We start from the raw sequence: 16,620 nt of genomic DNA on the forward strand, positions 1-16,620 counted from the left end.
AAATTGAAATTCTGGCACTGCGGAAAGTTCCGGTGGTTTTGCATAATAAAAACTTCAATCACGTGTCTCGATTGTTCGCTGTCATTTGATTGGCAGCTCAAGCGAAAGGCGAGATATACTATTGTTCGCCGTCATTTCACTACTGCAGGGAGATCAGTCTGGCTAAGTGGTAAGGTTATAAAAGCTGTTCTTTATTGCCCGTTTTTGTTCTTAAAAAGGGATCAAAATAACATTGGTTGAGGGTTAATGGATTTTTCTACTGTTTTCAAACGAATTTTGCGGTCTTTTTGGGATTTTTAGATGATTTTAATAGTAAGTTCAGTGTAAGTTATATGTTGTAACTCTTCTCAGGTAAAGCCATTTCTGGTTGTAGGGTGTCACATGTTAATCCAGTTAAAACGTCCTTGTTTAGTACTACCTCTTTTTAAAAACTACAGAAATAGCTTGTCCAGGATTTTTGGCGTCGTTGAAGATTATTTTTAAGGTGACAAGAACGAGAAAAAGCGTTTAAAACTTGATGTAAACCAAGATGGAGTACAAGGAAGCCAACAAAACAAGAATTTACATGGAAGCGAGGTCAAGTATTTCACACACGGGAAGAGTACGGTTTCATTTTTTGTGTCCGCGATTAACACGCCAAAAGCGATAAAAAACTTAGTCAGAATAAGACAAAGAGTTTATATTTTACTTTTGAAAGTGTTCTGTTCGAACAAAACAGAGATAAAGAATATTTCGAGTGAGAAACACGACTGAAACTAAAAGGTTATTGAATATTCAAAGAATCGAAAACAGTTCAAGCGTGGAGGGCTTGCGATTGCTGATAAAACTACAAGCTTTACGGTAAGCTAGTTAACGCATCGCGCTTGTAGCTTATCTGGTAAGAACAGTTCTTCATATGTAAACAATTTTCTGTGCTCAATTCGAGGAAATAGTGTTGAACCATCGCGATTCTTTTACGAATTAGAATTAACACTAGACGCTTTTTGGTACCGCGCGCGGGTTGTTACAAAAATAGAGTGTAAATTGATTTCTCCACGTTGAGTCGCAATTTGTCCGCTCTTGTTTGGCAGATTGTTAAGCGACGTTCAGGAACTAACGTTTCCCATTTTTAAATGTGACTATCGAGTGTTGTGTTGATCTCAATGTTGGGACTTGCCGGAGCACATACGCTGTAAAGCCGTTTTCGATTTGTATTAAAAACTTTCTCTTTCATATCGGGTGGCCAGCTTGTTTTCGCCATCAGCCGTGTCGAAAAAAAAGTGTCAGATCGCGCAGTCTGTCTTTCGGATAGAGTTTGCCGATGTTTTGCAATCTTTTTAAAAGAATGAAATCATTTATTCGGAAGCATACCTTCTAAGGTTATGTTTTCAAGTGTTATTTTTAAAATCCCAAAGTTGCCTTCTCTAAATTTATTTAACGTCTTCCCACGAGCCAATTTGTAACACGCTGACGCATGTTTCACGCGACATAAAACTTTTTCACTGTTAAGAAAGAAAGGAAAAAAAAAAAGGAAAAAATTATTAAAAATTTTTTCTCGAGTTTTCCTGACTATCTGGGTGATCTCTTAACACCAAACAAATTGATTGTCTTCGAAGAAGTATGATTGTTATTCGGAAGCCGTGTTTTCGAATGTCTTTGTGGCTGGCGATTTGTTTAAAAAACCGCGGCCGCGTGTTTCATGACATAACCACACTCAAAAACCTCGTGTCTTGTAGAAATGACGAACATGAAACCCTTTTCTAGATTTCTAATGGCTGTTTCGCTCTCTTAGCACCAGAGGTAACAAATGGAATTCGCAGATAACGGCCTCGTATATTTTTTTTACTTTGCTTTGTTATTGTTGTACTTTTTTTGTAAGTGACCGTTTTCAATATGCTTTAGGCTTCGAGCGCTTCCTGAGGAAATAGTTGGAACACTGTTTATTTTTTTTTTAAGAAAAAAAAACGAGAAATGCACACATGCCTGTTGTCACGTGAGGTTAAACAAAAGACTATTATTGGCACCAGGCTGTCTTAAGTCAACAGTGAAGGTGTTTATTTCAGTTTTGTGATAGTGGTAATGAACTACCACAGTGCACAAGTAGGTACTTCCTTAAAGAAATGTGAAAGTTCCCCTTGAGGGAAAAAAGTTACATTCCAAACTCATGAAACATAGAAGTGCATAGTAATTATTATCAACTTTCAACAACAGAGTTGGTACATTCTTTCTTTTTTGTGTTTAGCAACTTAATATTATTAGTAGTCATGTCTCTTTTCATTTGTGAAGCATTTGTAGAACACCATTTGAAAAGCTGGGCTTTTAACTATGTCATAAATCAGATAAACTGAGAAATATTAAGATAAAGGTTTTATGGAAAGATCATTTAAAGGGATATAAGGAAGGCTGCAATTTCCAATAATTTTCTTTGGTTTTGCTTACTTCAGGGACTTAAGAATGTTTTATTTTATAGGTGACAGCCAGAGTTATTTATGGCTTGCAAATCATTTATCTTTGGCAAGATTTCTACTTTGAATATTTGTGTTATTTCCTTATTTATCATGTCTATAGAGACTTAAATTATTTTAAATGTGCTAAAGGTGATGACTGTTAGTTCCACTGAACACTTTTAGGTTTGTATACCAGTCAAATGATTGAATTGTTTTACATTTATGGTTTTTGAGTAGCGCACTAGTCAAGAAAGTAACATACAAACCAATTGCATACTGTAATATGTTCTTATCTTTTCTGGACATTTTTTTCTTATCAATTCTTTTCTCTGAGTCAATAGTGAATACTAATTTGATGTGAAATGTCTTCAGTAATGGTATTTTACTCAGAAGAGAGGTTGACAAAATAATGTTCTCTTATGACAGAAAGCAGGAATGTGTTACAGTACTTGGTGATCAGAATGAATGGGCCTGCAGAAGCAGTTGGAGTCACTTGTTCAGTGAGTGAAAACTTTGAGCCACATGCCAAGAAACAGAGACTGGATAATGATTGTGAACAGAAAATAGACTTTCAAACTTCATTGCCTTCTAAAAGCCTTCAAGGTAATTAACAGCTGTTAATGGGGTGAAGTTGTTGGTCTAAAATAATTAAAAAATGATTGAAAATCTGGCTTTTTTTTCCAATACCTCATACTTCTTTAATACATTTTCTCTTCACTGAATTATAACAAACATATCTAAAAGCTGATTGCATAGTACCATTTCAAAAAAAAAAAAAAAAAAACAAGAAAAAGGAAAAATCATGTTCACATTTTAAAAAAGAAGAAAACTTTTAATTATTTGTAATGTAAGTGAGTCCTAACAAAACAATAATGTCTTGAATACACTTTTAAAAGTAAAGGGATGCAGACATGAAAGTTGGTCTACCTCTGCTATTAATTATGATGTTACTACATTTTAACTTATCATTAATTTATTGAAAAATAGTTCAAGGTAGCTAGGGTTTGAGTTATTGGGATTGGTGTTGAATTTCAATTATCTTGTTAATTAATTTTGTACATTTAGTTTGTTTTTATAAGCGCTCTCCTATAATTACTTTTAGTTTGGAAAATTAATCTAAATGTGTTAGGTTTTCATAAATGTTATTATGTTCATATCAATAGCAATTAAAAGTTGGGAAGTGTCAGTCAGATATGTTCTGACAAGTTGACATTTATCAACCATTGTTTTTACTTGAAGTTTTTACATAAGTTTGATTTATGAGTGTAAGTTTTAGCCAAGAGAAATAAAATTTGTTTGAGTTGAGGGGAAGTTTGAGTGAACCTAAGTTCAAGACAGCTGACAGAAAATACCTGGAAAAATGGGATCAAATCTAAGGGAAAGTGGATCTTGTTCAAGCTAGCAGGGGTTCCAGTGAACTGGTTTTTAGTTTGTGGGGGTTCTACTGTAACTATTATTGTATTGTTTTTATGTAGCTATATGAGAAGAAAACTATACTCAATCAATAGATACTCTGAATTTATCATGTCTAGTATTGAAAAGCCAAAGTTTCCTGCTTTATATCTTGTGCATAACAGACCAAATTGAAATCTCAGACCTTGGTGGTAATGGAAAAGAGCAAATCACAGCTGTCACCCATGACCAGGTTGAACCTAGCAATGAAGGCACACCAATTGCAGGAAGCAAAAAGAATAATCCAATTAAAAATGTGGAAGACCCAAATTCAGAGGGAAACAAAAGTGTTGTCAATGGCCAGCAGCATCTAAATAACAATATAGGAGACAACAAGACCCAAGCTTCCAGTAATTCAAAAGATTTGCCCATTGTGAAAAAAGAAAAACCAAGTTTTGAGGAGGATGATCCATTTGCAGCCCTGGACTGGAAAGATGGAATTGCTACCCTTCCAGGTATTGATGTATACATGATTATAATATTCACTCAGATCATTTACCATAGTTAGAGTAAAGTTTCTTAATATGCTATTTTAGGGAAAGAAGAGGGATCTTGCAGAGAGGATTTTTATCTGAACAACATTTTCGAAATGTACTTTTGAATATGATCGAGTTACAGTTATTTTGCTCTCAACCAGACAGCAGAATAAATCACATTCCAAAACACCTTTGTGAAATATTTAACAGGGCTCACTTGATGTGGAATGGCTGAAAGCCAGTTAGGCACTGGCTCTCATTGATTAAAGTATTATCATTTGTCTCACCATGAAGTCACTACCCATGTGGAATGTGACATTTCCACTACAAAAAAATGTCAGTCTATTTCATGAGATGAGAGCAACTAGATATGTATACCTATTGAAGTGGCTGGTTTTCCACAGCTGCAATCTGTGCATTTGGAAGATTATCCTCATAGTAGTCTGCTGTTGCATGGCTCTCTTGTTGCTGTGTTTCTTAATTTTGGGTATCCATACCTTTGGGATATATATTTCTCAGATGCTGGTGTGTTTGTTTGGGCAAAGTTTTATGTGAGGAGCAGTTTTTATCCTGCAAGAACAAAGTAAAAGAGGTTACTTACCCCAACAACATCAACAGAGATAGTAGAATACAAATCCCAAAAGCATGGATGCTCATGATCAAGAAGCACAACAATAGAAGAGTAATGCCTCAGCAGATGACTGAGGGAACATATCTTTGAAATGCTCCAATTACATTATTACAATTATTATTATTATTATGAAAAACCAGCCAATCACAGTGGAGAATAGTACTCATAAGATGGTATGTACTCCACTGACCTCATCACTGGGTGAAGATCAGCAATATACCCATTGAGATGTCATGATCCATTCTAAAAGCAATAAAATCATGAGACAAAAGATAATACTTCATTTCTGGCGTTTCACAATGAATGATAAGCATGCACAACCTTTTTGACAATGATGCGGTCATAAAGTTGGCTCCAAGCAATAATCACCAAGTATCTGTTGATCCTTGCAGAGAAAATTGTTATCTTTTCAGAATATGTTATTGTGTAGGTGCTCTGTACAAAAATCAGTGAGATGTCTAAGTGACTTTCAGTTGAAGGCATTTTCACTTGACATCAACTCTGATTTTCACATCATATGGGAGATTCCTAGAAACTCTAACGTTTATTGTTTAATTTCCATTTTCATCAAGAGCATGTGAATGCGTCTGCTACAAATTAAAATAATGTGTATGTTAAAGTTCCTTGTAGATTTAGTTTGAAGTCTTCACTTGATTGATTTTTAATTTCATTCGTATATGACAATTTTCCAGCCAAGGAGAAAACAGACTTGACATATCCACAAGTAGCACATGGTTAAAATTGTTATTGCTTTTTAATTTTTTCATTGGCATGTTTTTCAACAGGGAGCAATCTGAAGTTTAAACTGACTGAGTTTGGGACTCTAGAGATAATAAGTACAGTGGAAACAGAGAAAGGTGAAATACAGTGGAGTACACCTACGGAACATCGAAAAACAGGAAGTGAGGAAACAAATGAAAAATCAAGCGAGGGAACCAGACTAGATGACAAGAAAGACAGTGGTACGCATTTTTAAGACAAATGGCTTTTGAAAAGATACTGCCACATATAGTTATTTTAAGTGAAGATTGTTAACAATCTCTCTATTTTCTCAGTGTAAATCAACCGGAATGATATGACACCGCATTTGATTTACGCAAGGTTAGAGGTCACACGAGGATGTTATCAGCACAAGGAAAACCTCTGTGATCTAACATCCTGCTTTGTAGCAGTACAGTAATGAGAAGATTGTGACCAACAGGGTGATTTGTTTTAATGCTACATATGTTTGAGTAAGAGATGGCGTGAGTTTTATTAGACCAATCATAAAGCGCAGTTAAACTGGTAACGCAGTTCCAGATTATTACCCATTGTCAATTGATGATTACTCTGAACAACATTCTACTGTTGTTATTTCATTAGAGGATTGTTTTTATTTTTTTTTTCGTATCCATTGATCAAACACTTCGACATTCTCTCAGGTATTCCGAAGAAAGCTAATACGACAAAAAACAGTTCTCCTAATGCTACCGACATCCTGTGCTGTGAAGTTTGCGGGAAGAATGGGTTGCGGCAGGAATTCTCAGCATCAGGAAGGTTTTGTGGTTTGTCTTGTGTGGGAGTATACACCGGCAGAAGAAACAAGGGCAGGGAATTTGTGCGCAAGGTCAAAACTGCAGACGGAAAGATCGTGAAGAAGAAAAAGAAGGGAAAAGGAAAGAAAATCGGGACAGCGGAGAAACCACCGGTGGCAGCTGGTGCACATGTATGTGAAAAATTTCAACGATATTCTGTTCTCAGCCTGTGTTGCATTTTTTAAAGAATTAGAGTCACTGCCAATATGGTCACTCCTTCTCAAAGTATGGCGCATAAGGAAGATCCCTTAGCTTGGTCAGTCAGTGATACATTCGGTTGTTGTTCACCTACTCGTTTTCTCGTTTTGTAGGACTCTGTAACGTCAGTTCAGGATGCTTCGCTTGTGGGCAAGTTTAAACTAAAAGGCAAAGGAGAAAAACACAAAATCAAGGCGGCCAAGCAACAGATCTCGTTGGAACCCTCCAATCTGATGAAAGGAGAAGACGGTAAATACAACTGATATTGAATGATCTTCACTTCCTTTTCTCTTGAACCTCCTTACCCTCCAAGATTCAGTCAACTAACCTTTTATTTCATTGTTTTTTTTTATTTTAGTTCCGTATGACTCTACCAAACCGTTCGTATGGTCAGAATACTTAGTAGCGTGTGGTGCCAAAGCAGTCCCTAATATTGTATTCAAACAGGTTTGTTGTCAGTAATTATTTTCTTATTTGTATAATTTTAGTTCTCACCTTTACACTTTGTTGAGTTTTGTTTTCTTTATCCCAAGGGATCAGGTTTGGAACCCTATGTTTTCCCATAGTTTGCGATAAGACTGTATAACACCTTACCTTGGTATAGAGACTTTACATTTATTGTCTTGTCAACTCCTTGTGTATTAAAAAAAAAAAAAAAAATGGAAATACACTTCTTCGTACAAAGCACAATTGTGACAGGTACTTCACATTTGTACACTGCAGGAAAATCCCTCTCTGGATGTGTTTCCAAAACCAAATCACTCTTTCAAGAAGGATTACAAGTTGGAATGTATTGACCCTAAACACCCGTCTTACATCTGTGTGTGTACCATAGTCAAAGTAAAAGGAGCACGCCTCAGGCTTCATTTTGATGGTTGGTCTGAGAGTTACGACTTCTGGACTAACGTGGATTCGCCGTTTATCTATCCCATGCACTGGTGTGAAAGGAACGGCCAGGTTCTGCACCCACCAAGAAGTAAGTCACCCAAAGTAACTCAGTTTTCGAGGTCTTCGTCGAAGAACCCGAACATTTTCTGATTTCATGTTGTCCAATCGAAAGAATACGAACACTTCAACTGAAACTTCCGGAAAATAAAGGCTTTGGGAGTTGGATTCAGCCCATCGAAGTTTAAATCTTCAGTTAGAGTTGTGGAGAAGTTTAAAAGGATAAAAGGCAGGGTAGACCGAAGAGAACTATAAATCACGTAAACTGCTTAGCCATGGTCACGGGTGCTTGGTGTATGATGAATGCTTTCTCTTAGTTCGTTTTTCATTTCAGGTTTCACGAAACAGGAGTTCAACTGGGAAAAGTACTTGAAGAAATGTGGAGCTAAGGCGGCCCCAGAAAATCTGTTCAGAGAGGTAAGTTTATGCAAAAATACGTCAAATTACCGAAACATTGATGGTGCTATGGATAGTTGAATTTACCATGGATGTAGTTACTGATGCATTTAGATGTTCTTGTATCTACATGAATGAAATTAAAATTAACGAAAATCGGTCTATTAGCTTCTAAATGTGTAATTTTTCATCCTAACACGACAGGTCCAACCGACATTACACGGATTTAAAGTCGGCATGAAACTAGAAGCTGTCGATCGCAAGAACCCGGATCTGATCTGTGTTGCTACGGTGACCAACGTGATTGGCAACTATTTCTTAGTTCATTTTGACGAGTGGGACGACTCTTATGACTACTGGTGTCAGGACGATTGTCCGTACATTCACCCTGTCGGGTGGTGTGCAGAGAACGGCAAGAAACTTAACCCTCCTAATGGTTAGTAGTAGTAAGGTGATATGATTTCTAATAATATATCTGCATGCGAAGAAAAAGAAACATTCCATGGGTGTATGTCGGATATAAGATGGTAAATAGTAAATGAAACGCGTTGCGCTCAGTGGGCGACAATTAATCTCTTATTTAACGAGCGTGATTGAACTTATAGTTTGATTAAATTGTCCTATTTTCGATATAAATTTGGAAGCTGACAGCATTTGTTATTGCGCTCAAATTTGGTAAACCATTCAGCCGAAAAAAAGTTGGGAAACGTCGGAGCGTTCGTTTTTAGGCTTGGTAAAATGGGTAATATTTATGGTAGTTTGTTTTTGAGATGATCATTCGCAATCCATGATCCTCCAGCATTTTTATTGTCTGCTATCTCAAGATTTTACTAAATTTTTAGGCAATTCTCATTGAAGCTAACTTGTCTCAAAATATCGCACATTTCAGATGACGAAGTGTACACATTCCAGTGGGAGGAGTACCTGAGGACGACTGGTGCTGTTGCGGCGCCTTCAGATCTCTTCAAAAAGGTCAGATTTATACGTTAATCCTTGAGGGCCTTTATTTTTGGATCAAAGGGGGTAATTTAATTAAATTATCTGCTAGGTTTCTTGCTATAACCACTAGATAAAAATATTTCAGAGTTTTTTATTTCTCTGAAGACTTGTGTATTTGAATCATCTTTTATGTTATTATGTGAAATTTTGGTTAAGTGGCCACATCATTTAAATATTATTTGGCCACAAAATGTAATATTTTGATTTAAAACTGAACACTCCTAATCCATCTTTCAAGGTCTGCATTATGGAAATAAACTTGCTGCACATGACAGAAAATTATATTAAGTCCTTACATGCTCTTTTGGTTTTTTAATGTAATTGAACTGGAGTGCGGTTTGGTGTGATACCGCACTTTCTGCAATTTGATTCAATTTAGAGAAGCCTCGAAATCTGATTTGTTGTATTGGCTGGAATAGATGCGATTTAGAGCAAAACATTGTGTGATTTGTGAATAACCAATTTGCATGCAAAAATTTGAGCATGCTCATTGGCTGAGAACACGTCAATTCAACCCATAAAGTGCAGAAAATTGAAATTGAGTGAAAAAGGTTGAAATTAAATTGCTTGATTGGAAAGAAATAGGTTAGAAGGAAGTAACAACGTTGTAATTCTGAGTTTGAAGGAGGGTGCAAAAAACTGAACAAAGGTCCGGAAGTCTAGGATTCCAATACCTAACTGAGAAAAAGTCTAAACACTTGACTATTCGTGACAGAAAGTATAAAAGCTCAAAGCAAGTTCTTGCGGGAAAGACCCGATAATTCCAGAAACAACCCACCAATTAGTCAGGACACGAAATAAACACGACTAAGAGAAAATGTTTGCCTATATTTTTATCAACAAGTAATCACATGAATTTTTGGGGGTGATTTGGGATAAATCAGCACTTGTAGATTTTTCAAAGACTACAAATTGCACTCGCCCTACTGGCTTGTGCAATTTGGTTGGCCTTTGAAAAATTTACTTCTGCTGATTTATTCCAAATTGCTCTTGATTTCTTGCGATTACCTTTACAAATCGTTCTGCTGAGAGCCTATCAGATTGTAGGATCACTGTGATTTCAAAATGGATGCAATGAAGTAATGTTAAGCTTCACCCTGATGCATTGTTTTCTTTGTAGCGCCCCAAGCCAAGTTTTAAGTCTGGGGAGAGAATGGAAGCAGTTGATAAACGGAATCCATCTCTAGTCCGAGCAGCTAGAGTAGCTGCAGTGGAAGAATACAGAGTCAAGGTGCATCTAGATGGCTGGGATGATATCTATGATGACTGGTTTGATGCTGATTCTACTGACCTACACCCAGTGGGGTGGTGCGAAAAAACGGGACATCCTCTGGAAACGCCCTTAAGTGAGTGTCGATTGTATCACCATTTGATCGTATTTCCATCATTAAGGGGAGGGGGGAGAAGGCTGCAAATTGTAATCTTTTTTGCCTGCCGTTACTCAAAGTTAACCACAAAAGATTCAAAAGAAAGTGTCAGTGACTCTACCAAATGATAGGTGTCGTCAACAGACGATACGAAGCTCGCACTCAGGTCGGTATTCGTGTACCCCTCTTTCTTTGTAAACTTCAGTTGTATTCGGCTGCTTATGCTGGAGTTCTCATTGCCTGTTACGGAATTTTTGAATTAGCCTTACACCGCATGATTTTCAACCGTTATTCCATATATAACATTATCGATGTCGAGTAGAGACCTTTATCCTAGATCAGTCCAGCAGCCAATCTCATTATAATGGTTGTCTTTTCTTTATAGCAACCCGCGAAAAGATCTCAAGTGCTGCTTGTCCGACTCCTGGATGTAAAGGCATTGGTCATGTAAAGGGCGCTAAGTATTCCACTCATCACAGCACGTTTGGCTGCCCGTACTCACTGCAGAACCTGAACAAAGACTCATGCCTAGTGGATCGGCTCTCCAACAACTCCATGACTGAAGAATCCGACTGGTCCTATGCTTCTAAACAGAAAACGACTGGATTTAAAGAAGTAAAACGTAAGGCTGAGGCAATAACTGACTAGTCATGACAAGATTGATTTGATGAACTTTTTTTGCCCATTAATGTTTCAGCTGAGATTCCTTCAAGTCCAACCGTGGAAGGGGTGTGTCCCACACCAGGATGTAATGGCCTGGGTCACGTCACTGGACACTGGAAGACTCATTACACGTAAGCTACATCTATATGCAGGAGGAGGGTGGGGTGGGTGGGGAAGTATTGCAAAATGTTGCACGTATCACGGAAAAACTTTGAAATGGGAGAGGGTTATTCAAACCTTTACTGATGAGTTTAAAAAGGAACTTGATGCTGGTTGCTGGTTGATGCTTGATAAGCTGGTTGAAATTCTGGTATTCATCTCTAAGTGACTTTGGTCGTAACTTTGTGAAAGAATCTTGGTTAACAACTGGGCTTTGTGATGTAACTGATTCATATGAATAACTTTTGTAGAATGGCATACGGTGAACAATTTTCCCTCTCCTCTGAAGGGGAGACCAGTCCAGCAGGTCGTTAAGTTAATCAGTTGTGGTTTTCTCTCGCAAATCGATTGCATTGTTGTCGTATAGTTTCTGTTTCTGTTTTTCCAAATATTTTCGCTTTCCTTGCCCTCAGTTTCCTCTTAGACTAAAGGCATGGTAAATTTGGTGTTAAGTTCGTTATAGACTTGAACAGATCTTCTCAAACTTGAACTTCTGCTAGAGTTAATAGAAGGGAAGCACACAGTTTAACTGTGCCACTGATATTTATATCTAACGACTAGAATAGTATCCAGGCTCTAACAACTCAAAGGAATTACAATAATTCGCTGCGCCAAGAGCCACTCATATGCCTCTCTCCAGGTCTAATATCTTATTTTGTTTTCGTAGTCTGTCAGGCTGCCCAAACAATGAAGCAAACCAAGGCAAGATCTTTTCGAAGCATACCAGCAAGTCTCCCGTTTTCAAGAAAATTCCACACCTCGCCCCCAACAGTCCTCCCTCTGTCCACTCAGGTGCCAAAGCACCGGTTGGTGGAAGTATTATATCTACCCGAAGTTCTGCTAGGTAAGCTGTGTATCCTGTTGAGATCTCCCATTTGATCAGTAGCCGCATGGATGTTCACGGCTTGCAGATTCATCGAAACAGCGCTGTTCCTTCAGTAGTAGAACCTGTCTTACTGTTTGTTAACCTCGGTGAATCATTTGCACCTTTTTGGATTATAGGAAGTGCTTAAAAGGTCAACTTCAAAGTTCTCTATTGAAACTGTCATGAAATAGTTTTTCATGATCAGAAATCTCGAAGGCATGTTACACTAAGTCAAGCAACCAATTTGTTTCGAGTCGTCAGTGCATAACTACGGGTTCAAATAAAAGTTTCTTTGTGTTCTTTGTTCACACAGGAAAGTTTTTGTTAAAGAAGAGAAACACCATGGAATGCGCCAGAAGTGTAAGTCACTCTTATTACTTACTAGTAAGTCTCTCCTTGAAGTTCTGCTGTTAGTTGTATTCAAGAATGTATAGTGTTGCTTGTGTAAGAGACGACAGCTAATTAGATTCTTTTCATACTCGGTAATTGGTATGAGGTCCAGGTGATGAGTGGCTAGTATTTGAGGGGATTCCTGAGTAGCTTCTTTGATATACAAATCATCGAACTGTTAAACTAAATTTTCCAGGGTTTCAAGAATTTATCTACTGCCTGTAATCAAGCTAGAGTCTACCATTCTGTTTTTGAGGTCCGTCACAATGTAAAAATATTGCCTGATAACTTTGCTAAACGTTTGTGGCTATGATTTTTTTGTCGTCTCAGACGCAGACAAGGCTGTTCAGCATGTCACACCGTTCTCGTTTCCCTGGCCTTTGGGAAGCCAGTTCTCCATGATGGGTCTCAGCGAGCTGAAGGCCGCCATCAGTTTAGAAAATGACTCGGTGGCCTCCAACGAAAGGCAACGAATGATTAAGTGGACTGTGGATGACGTTATGAGTCACGTGCGCGCGCTCGGCTGCACGGAACAGGCTAAGATATTTGGAGACCAGGTACATTTTAAAGATATTTATTGATATTTACTTTAAGATATTTACCGTGTATTGTCATTGTACATTTACAGCGTGTATTTTAAGGCGTTTTTTTCGTGGACTGTCTGTGTACCCGACCGTCATTTTGCATTGCTAGAACTCAGAATTTAGTGAAGTGGTGGCGATGAAGGTGGACGGCAGGTGTTTAAATGTGTTATAAGCAATTCCCAGACCACTTTCAATACTTGATCCTAACTCATGCAAGTACTTTGGAGGATGCATTTCACATGTGAAACTAGTCATAAGTAGCTCACCATAGAGTCTCAGTGTGGTAGAGCATTATGGTCTTAAGTGTGGTAGAGCATCGGAGAGAGGAATCCGAAGGTCCGAGGTTCGATTCCTCGTGGGGACTCAGATTTTTTCGTTGTCCTACGCTCGTAAAGGGAGGAATAATATTTTCTTAAATTCATTACATAGATGTGAATATTCAGTGCTTAAAGAAGGTGCATTACGGGTGGTATACCAGTCAAACAAATTGGTAAATTAGATCGTCTTTCTGTAGTCCTCTTCTCCCCTTACCTTGCCGAGCTTTAGCATAACGTTTATTTGTTATCTTTCAGCTGATCGACGGAGAAGCTTTCCTCTTGCTGACGCAGAACGATATCGTCAATATTCTTAAGATCAAGCTTGGACCGGCGCTCAAAATATTCAACACCATACCAAAGCATTAATTAAGTTTATTGTTCCTATCCGAAAAAGAATCAAACAATTTGTTCATCCTTGCGAAACGCCCTTACTTCCATCTTATTTCCAAAGAACGTTACAACTTACGGAAAAGATTAAAAAGGTATGCCCGCCAACGTCCATGGAGGAGAGACGGGTCGATGAAAAATGATAAATAACTTCAAGGTGAACCACAACTGGATGACAACGGAAAGCGAAAGAGTCTCATCCACTGAGGACCTGCGAGGCATTGCGAAGACACTTCCCACAGAGTTTATGTTGCTGGAGAGAGTCCTTTTGTCGACTTTGCGGTATTTAAATGGATTTGGAAGCTGCCTCAAAATTTTTATAAAGTTTGTTGTTTTATCTTTAAGCAAAGAACTCGACCCAACATATTTACTCAGTTCCAGAGTATTACGTAGAACGCAGTGCAAATTTCAGTTTTGGTCGGGTGATGTCACTCAACATTAAAAACAATCAAAATGGCCAACTGCAAAACACGAAAAGAACAAGTCTACGAATATAGGCTTAGCACAAGTACAGTTGAACAGCGCCAGGGGAACCCTACTGTCTTGTCTGCGAATTGGAGTGGTTGTGTGTTTCGTAATAATTATCACTTTCAACCAATTAGAGAGCCAAGTAATGCTAAGCAAGACACTGATTAAATCTCGTCGCACGACAAGATATTTTAGTTGCTCGGGTAAACCTCATATTCTGACGCTATTTTTGGCATGAACACCTCAGAGAACTGAGTGCCGAATGTACATGTACATTTCCAACCAAAGAGCAGCAAGGAAAGCGTCAGAGCTACTAACGGTACATTCAGTTTTCATTTTAACACACTATAAATTAACTACTTGATAAAAACTAATTTTAACTAGAACTGTGTTCTACTAAAATAATCTGGCGGCATGTAAGAAACATAGCTTCCACTTCGTGCAGGTTCGTGGTTTCATTTCATCGCTTTGAAACAGTTTTAGATTATTCGCATTCCCATAACCAGATTTGTCAGTTTTGTGCACCGATTACTAACGCACTAAAAAAAAAATCAAGTAAATTTGACTGCAATGTAGCTTGTACTCTTCATCTGATGGGTTGGGTATCTTCTATAATTCATGGCAAGGTTTCTATTACATTATAGTCAAACACAAAGAAAGTAATTTAATTGTAAAACGCTAAAAATGCGTATGTACATTTATTTTTCATATAAACCAATTTTCATAGAAATAAAAAGAACATTGACTGAGATCTGCTTTACCGACCCAAGTCTCATTCAGCACTGAAGTAACTTCGTTAAGCAAAATAGCTCACATTTTCCTTCAATGTTTTGGATAATCATCTCACTGACCTTTGTTTATTACCAACTACAGCAATATTTTGAAGCTTCCTATAAGTTAAAGGTAGCTTTGCGAGGCGATAGATCTGAGAATGGATCTTTGGGGGCAACAAATAAAGGGACTGTTCCTGTTCACTGTCGTCGATTATGAAAGTTCAAATCCTGCGTTGGCGTTGATTGCATAACGGAGCTTCTCTTTCAGTGTGCTTTTCTTCCTATAGTTGGGAAGTTTGAGCAAATTGAAACAAGTAGATGAGGTGGGTAGTCTCCCAACTGGATCACGCCGCCGGCCAACACTGAAAAACCCGCGAAACACGCTGCCAACAGTGTCACCTTCATCCTAGGAAAAAACGAGGAGTTTTTGAATAACTCATTGAATCGATAAATCAGCAGTAACTTTACTTCTCCGTCCAACTTGAGTTGGCTGTTTGATAAAATTTTCTTAAGCTCCCAATCAGAGCGCTCAAAAACTAACTTTCTCTCTCAGCATTTAAACAATTTTGACACGTTCACAATAGGATTAAAGTTTGAAACAGTGAGCATGGCATGGAAATCGACATTAATATGTTTAACTTACAGCGAAGTCCTCTTTCAACGTTATTTGGCGACGCTCAAGAAAAATCTCTGGTAGGCTTTTTCTCAACTTCAGGAATTTTTATTTTCGGAGGGGAGGGTGGAATTAATACCGTTTGGTCAACGGGTATGAAAATCAATCAACAGTAAGAAGGGTCCTGAATATTTTCGGTCGGAGCTAAGTCAGGCAACACATAAGGTCCACTTAAGGTTAGAATTACTTCTATCGTAACTACATTTTGTCTTTACCTCAACACCTCCGCTTGAATGGGGTATTATAAAGATGCAATTACCCTTTTAGCGTTACCACGCTCACACCCTTCTGTTCATACGTTTAGGTTTTGAGCATCGATTTCAGCAAATTTCATTGCCAGCGGAAAGCAAGAGTAAATTTCACCATCTTTATGTGCGTGGAAACTCGTGAAGATTTTTTGCCTACTTGCTCCTTCAGTTTTTCCTTTGTCCGAAGCCAAGCATCTTTGTTATCGACAATTCTGAGCAGCCATGCAACAAAACAAGCCAGCCTAAATGGTTGACGTTTTCTGGCAATTAGTAGCGATGGGCATAACAAAATTGCAGAAAAAGGCACACCAGACGAGTTAGTCAAAAGAAATCTGGCATGCTAGGAAAGTCGCTACGATGAGCGAACCGTCAAGCGAGTCATCGGATGATCTTGACTGATTTTGTACAGAGAAGTACGAAGCTAATCACGTTTTGATTAAGTAATCACTCACCTCGTCATCATTACACTCCACACATCGAACGGAGAATGGAGGCTCCAGATGAGCAAATCCCAATAACGGAGGTTTCGAGCAACTCGTAACGAACTGCGGGTAGACAAGGAGAAGTTTGTGAGCTTGAACTACTGACCACAAAATACATTACGCCCTTGCGATGTAATATTGTGGGGA

At 38.1% G+C, this 16,620-nt stretch overlaps 2 protein-coding genes across 10 annotated transcripts in view; one reads left to right on the forward strand and one right to left on the reverse strand.

Moving 5' to 3' along the window:
* LOC113681250 (lethal(3)malignant brain tumor-like protein 4) lies at window positions 1–15,046 on the forward strand. Of its 8 annotated transcripts, none has more exons than XM_089189678.1 (18): window positions 1–169; window positions 2,853–3,029; window positions 4,004–4,333; window positions 5,771–5,947; window positions 6,407–6,690; window positions 6,871–7,006; window positions 7,116–7,204; window positions 7,481–7,733; window positions 8,037–8,119; window positions 8,303–8,534; window positions 8,988–9,070; window positions 10,218–10,443; window positions 10,850–11,086; window positions 11,162–11,258; window positions 11,954–12,130; window positions 12,465–12,535; window positions 12,872–13,098; window positions 13,698–15,046. In XM_089189678.1, exons 2-18 carry the CDS (start codon window positions 2,888–2,890, stop codon window positions 13,806–13,808), a joined length of 2,955 nt encoding a protein of 984 aa, XP_089045804.1. In that variant the 5' UTR covers window positions 1–169; window positions 2,853–2,887; the 3' UTR covers window positions 13,809–15,046. The 8 variants fall into 8 exon arrangements, with proteins under 8 accessions (XP_089045804.1, XP_027054128.2, XP_089045811.1 ...); XM_027198327.2 differs by having other exon boundaries at window positions 12,465–12,511; XM_089189685.1 differs by having other exon boundaries at window positions 148–312; window positions 12,465–12,511.
* Window positions 14,961–16,620, reverse strand: part of LOC113681249 (ubiquitin-protein ligase E3B) — a 23,533-nt gene continuing 21,873 nt past the window's right edge. For both annotated transcript variants that reach the window (XM_027198326.2, XM_089189686.1), the window contains exons 31-32: window positions 16,444–16,536; window positions 14,961–15,476 (exon numbers count right to left, since the gene is read on the reverse strand). In XM_027198326.2, the coding sequence (XP_027054127.2) occupies window positions 15,282–15,476; window positions 16,444–16,536 (288 nt within the window). In that variant the 3' untranslated portion in view covers window positions 14,961–15,281. The remainder of the gene's footprint in view (window positions 15,477–16,443; window positions 16,537–16,620) is intronic.

Source organism: Pocillopora damicornis, chromosome 12, assembly GCF_964200805.1.
Source record: "Pocillopora damicornis chromosome 12, jaPocDami1.2, whole genome shotgun sequence".
Lineage (NCBI taxonomy): Eukaryota > Metazoa > Cnidaria > Anthozoa > Scleractinia > Pocilloporidae > Pocillopora > Pocillopora damicornis.

Bases quoted from the DNA above. Each gene is read 5' to 3' on its own strand.
- LOC113681250 (XM_089189678.1), top strand. From the start codon at position 2,888: ATGAATGGGCCTGCAGAAGCAGTTGGAGTCACTTGTTCAGTGAGTGAA. The intron at 6,691-6,870 runs GTATGTGAAAAA...CTCGTTTTGTAG, and splicing joins CGGTGGCAGCTGGTGCACAT to GACTCTGTAACGTCAGTTCA. The intron at 13,099-13,697 runs GTACATTTTAAA...GTTATCTTTCAG, and splicing joins CTAAGATATTTGGAGACCAG to CTGATCGACGGAGAAGCTTT.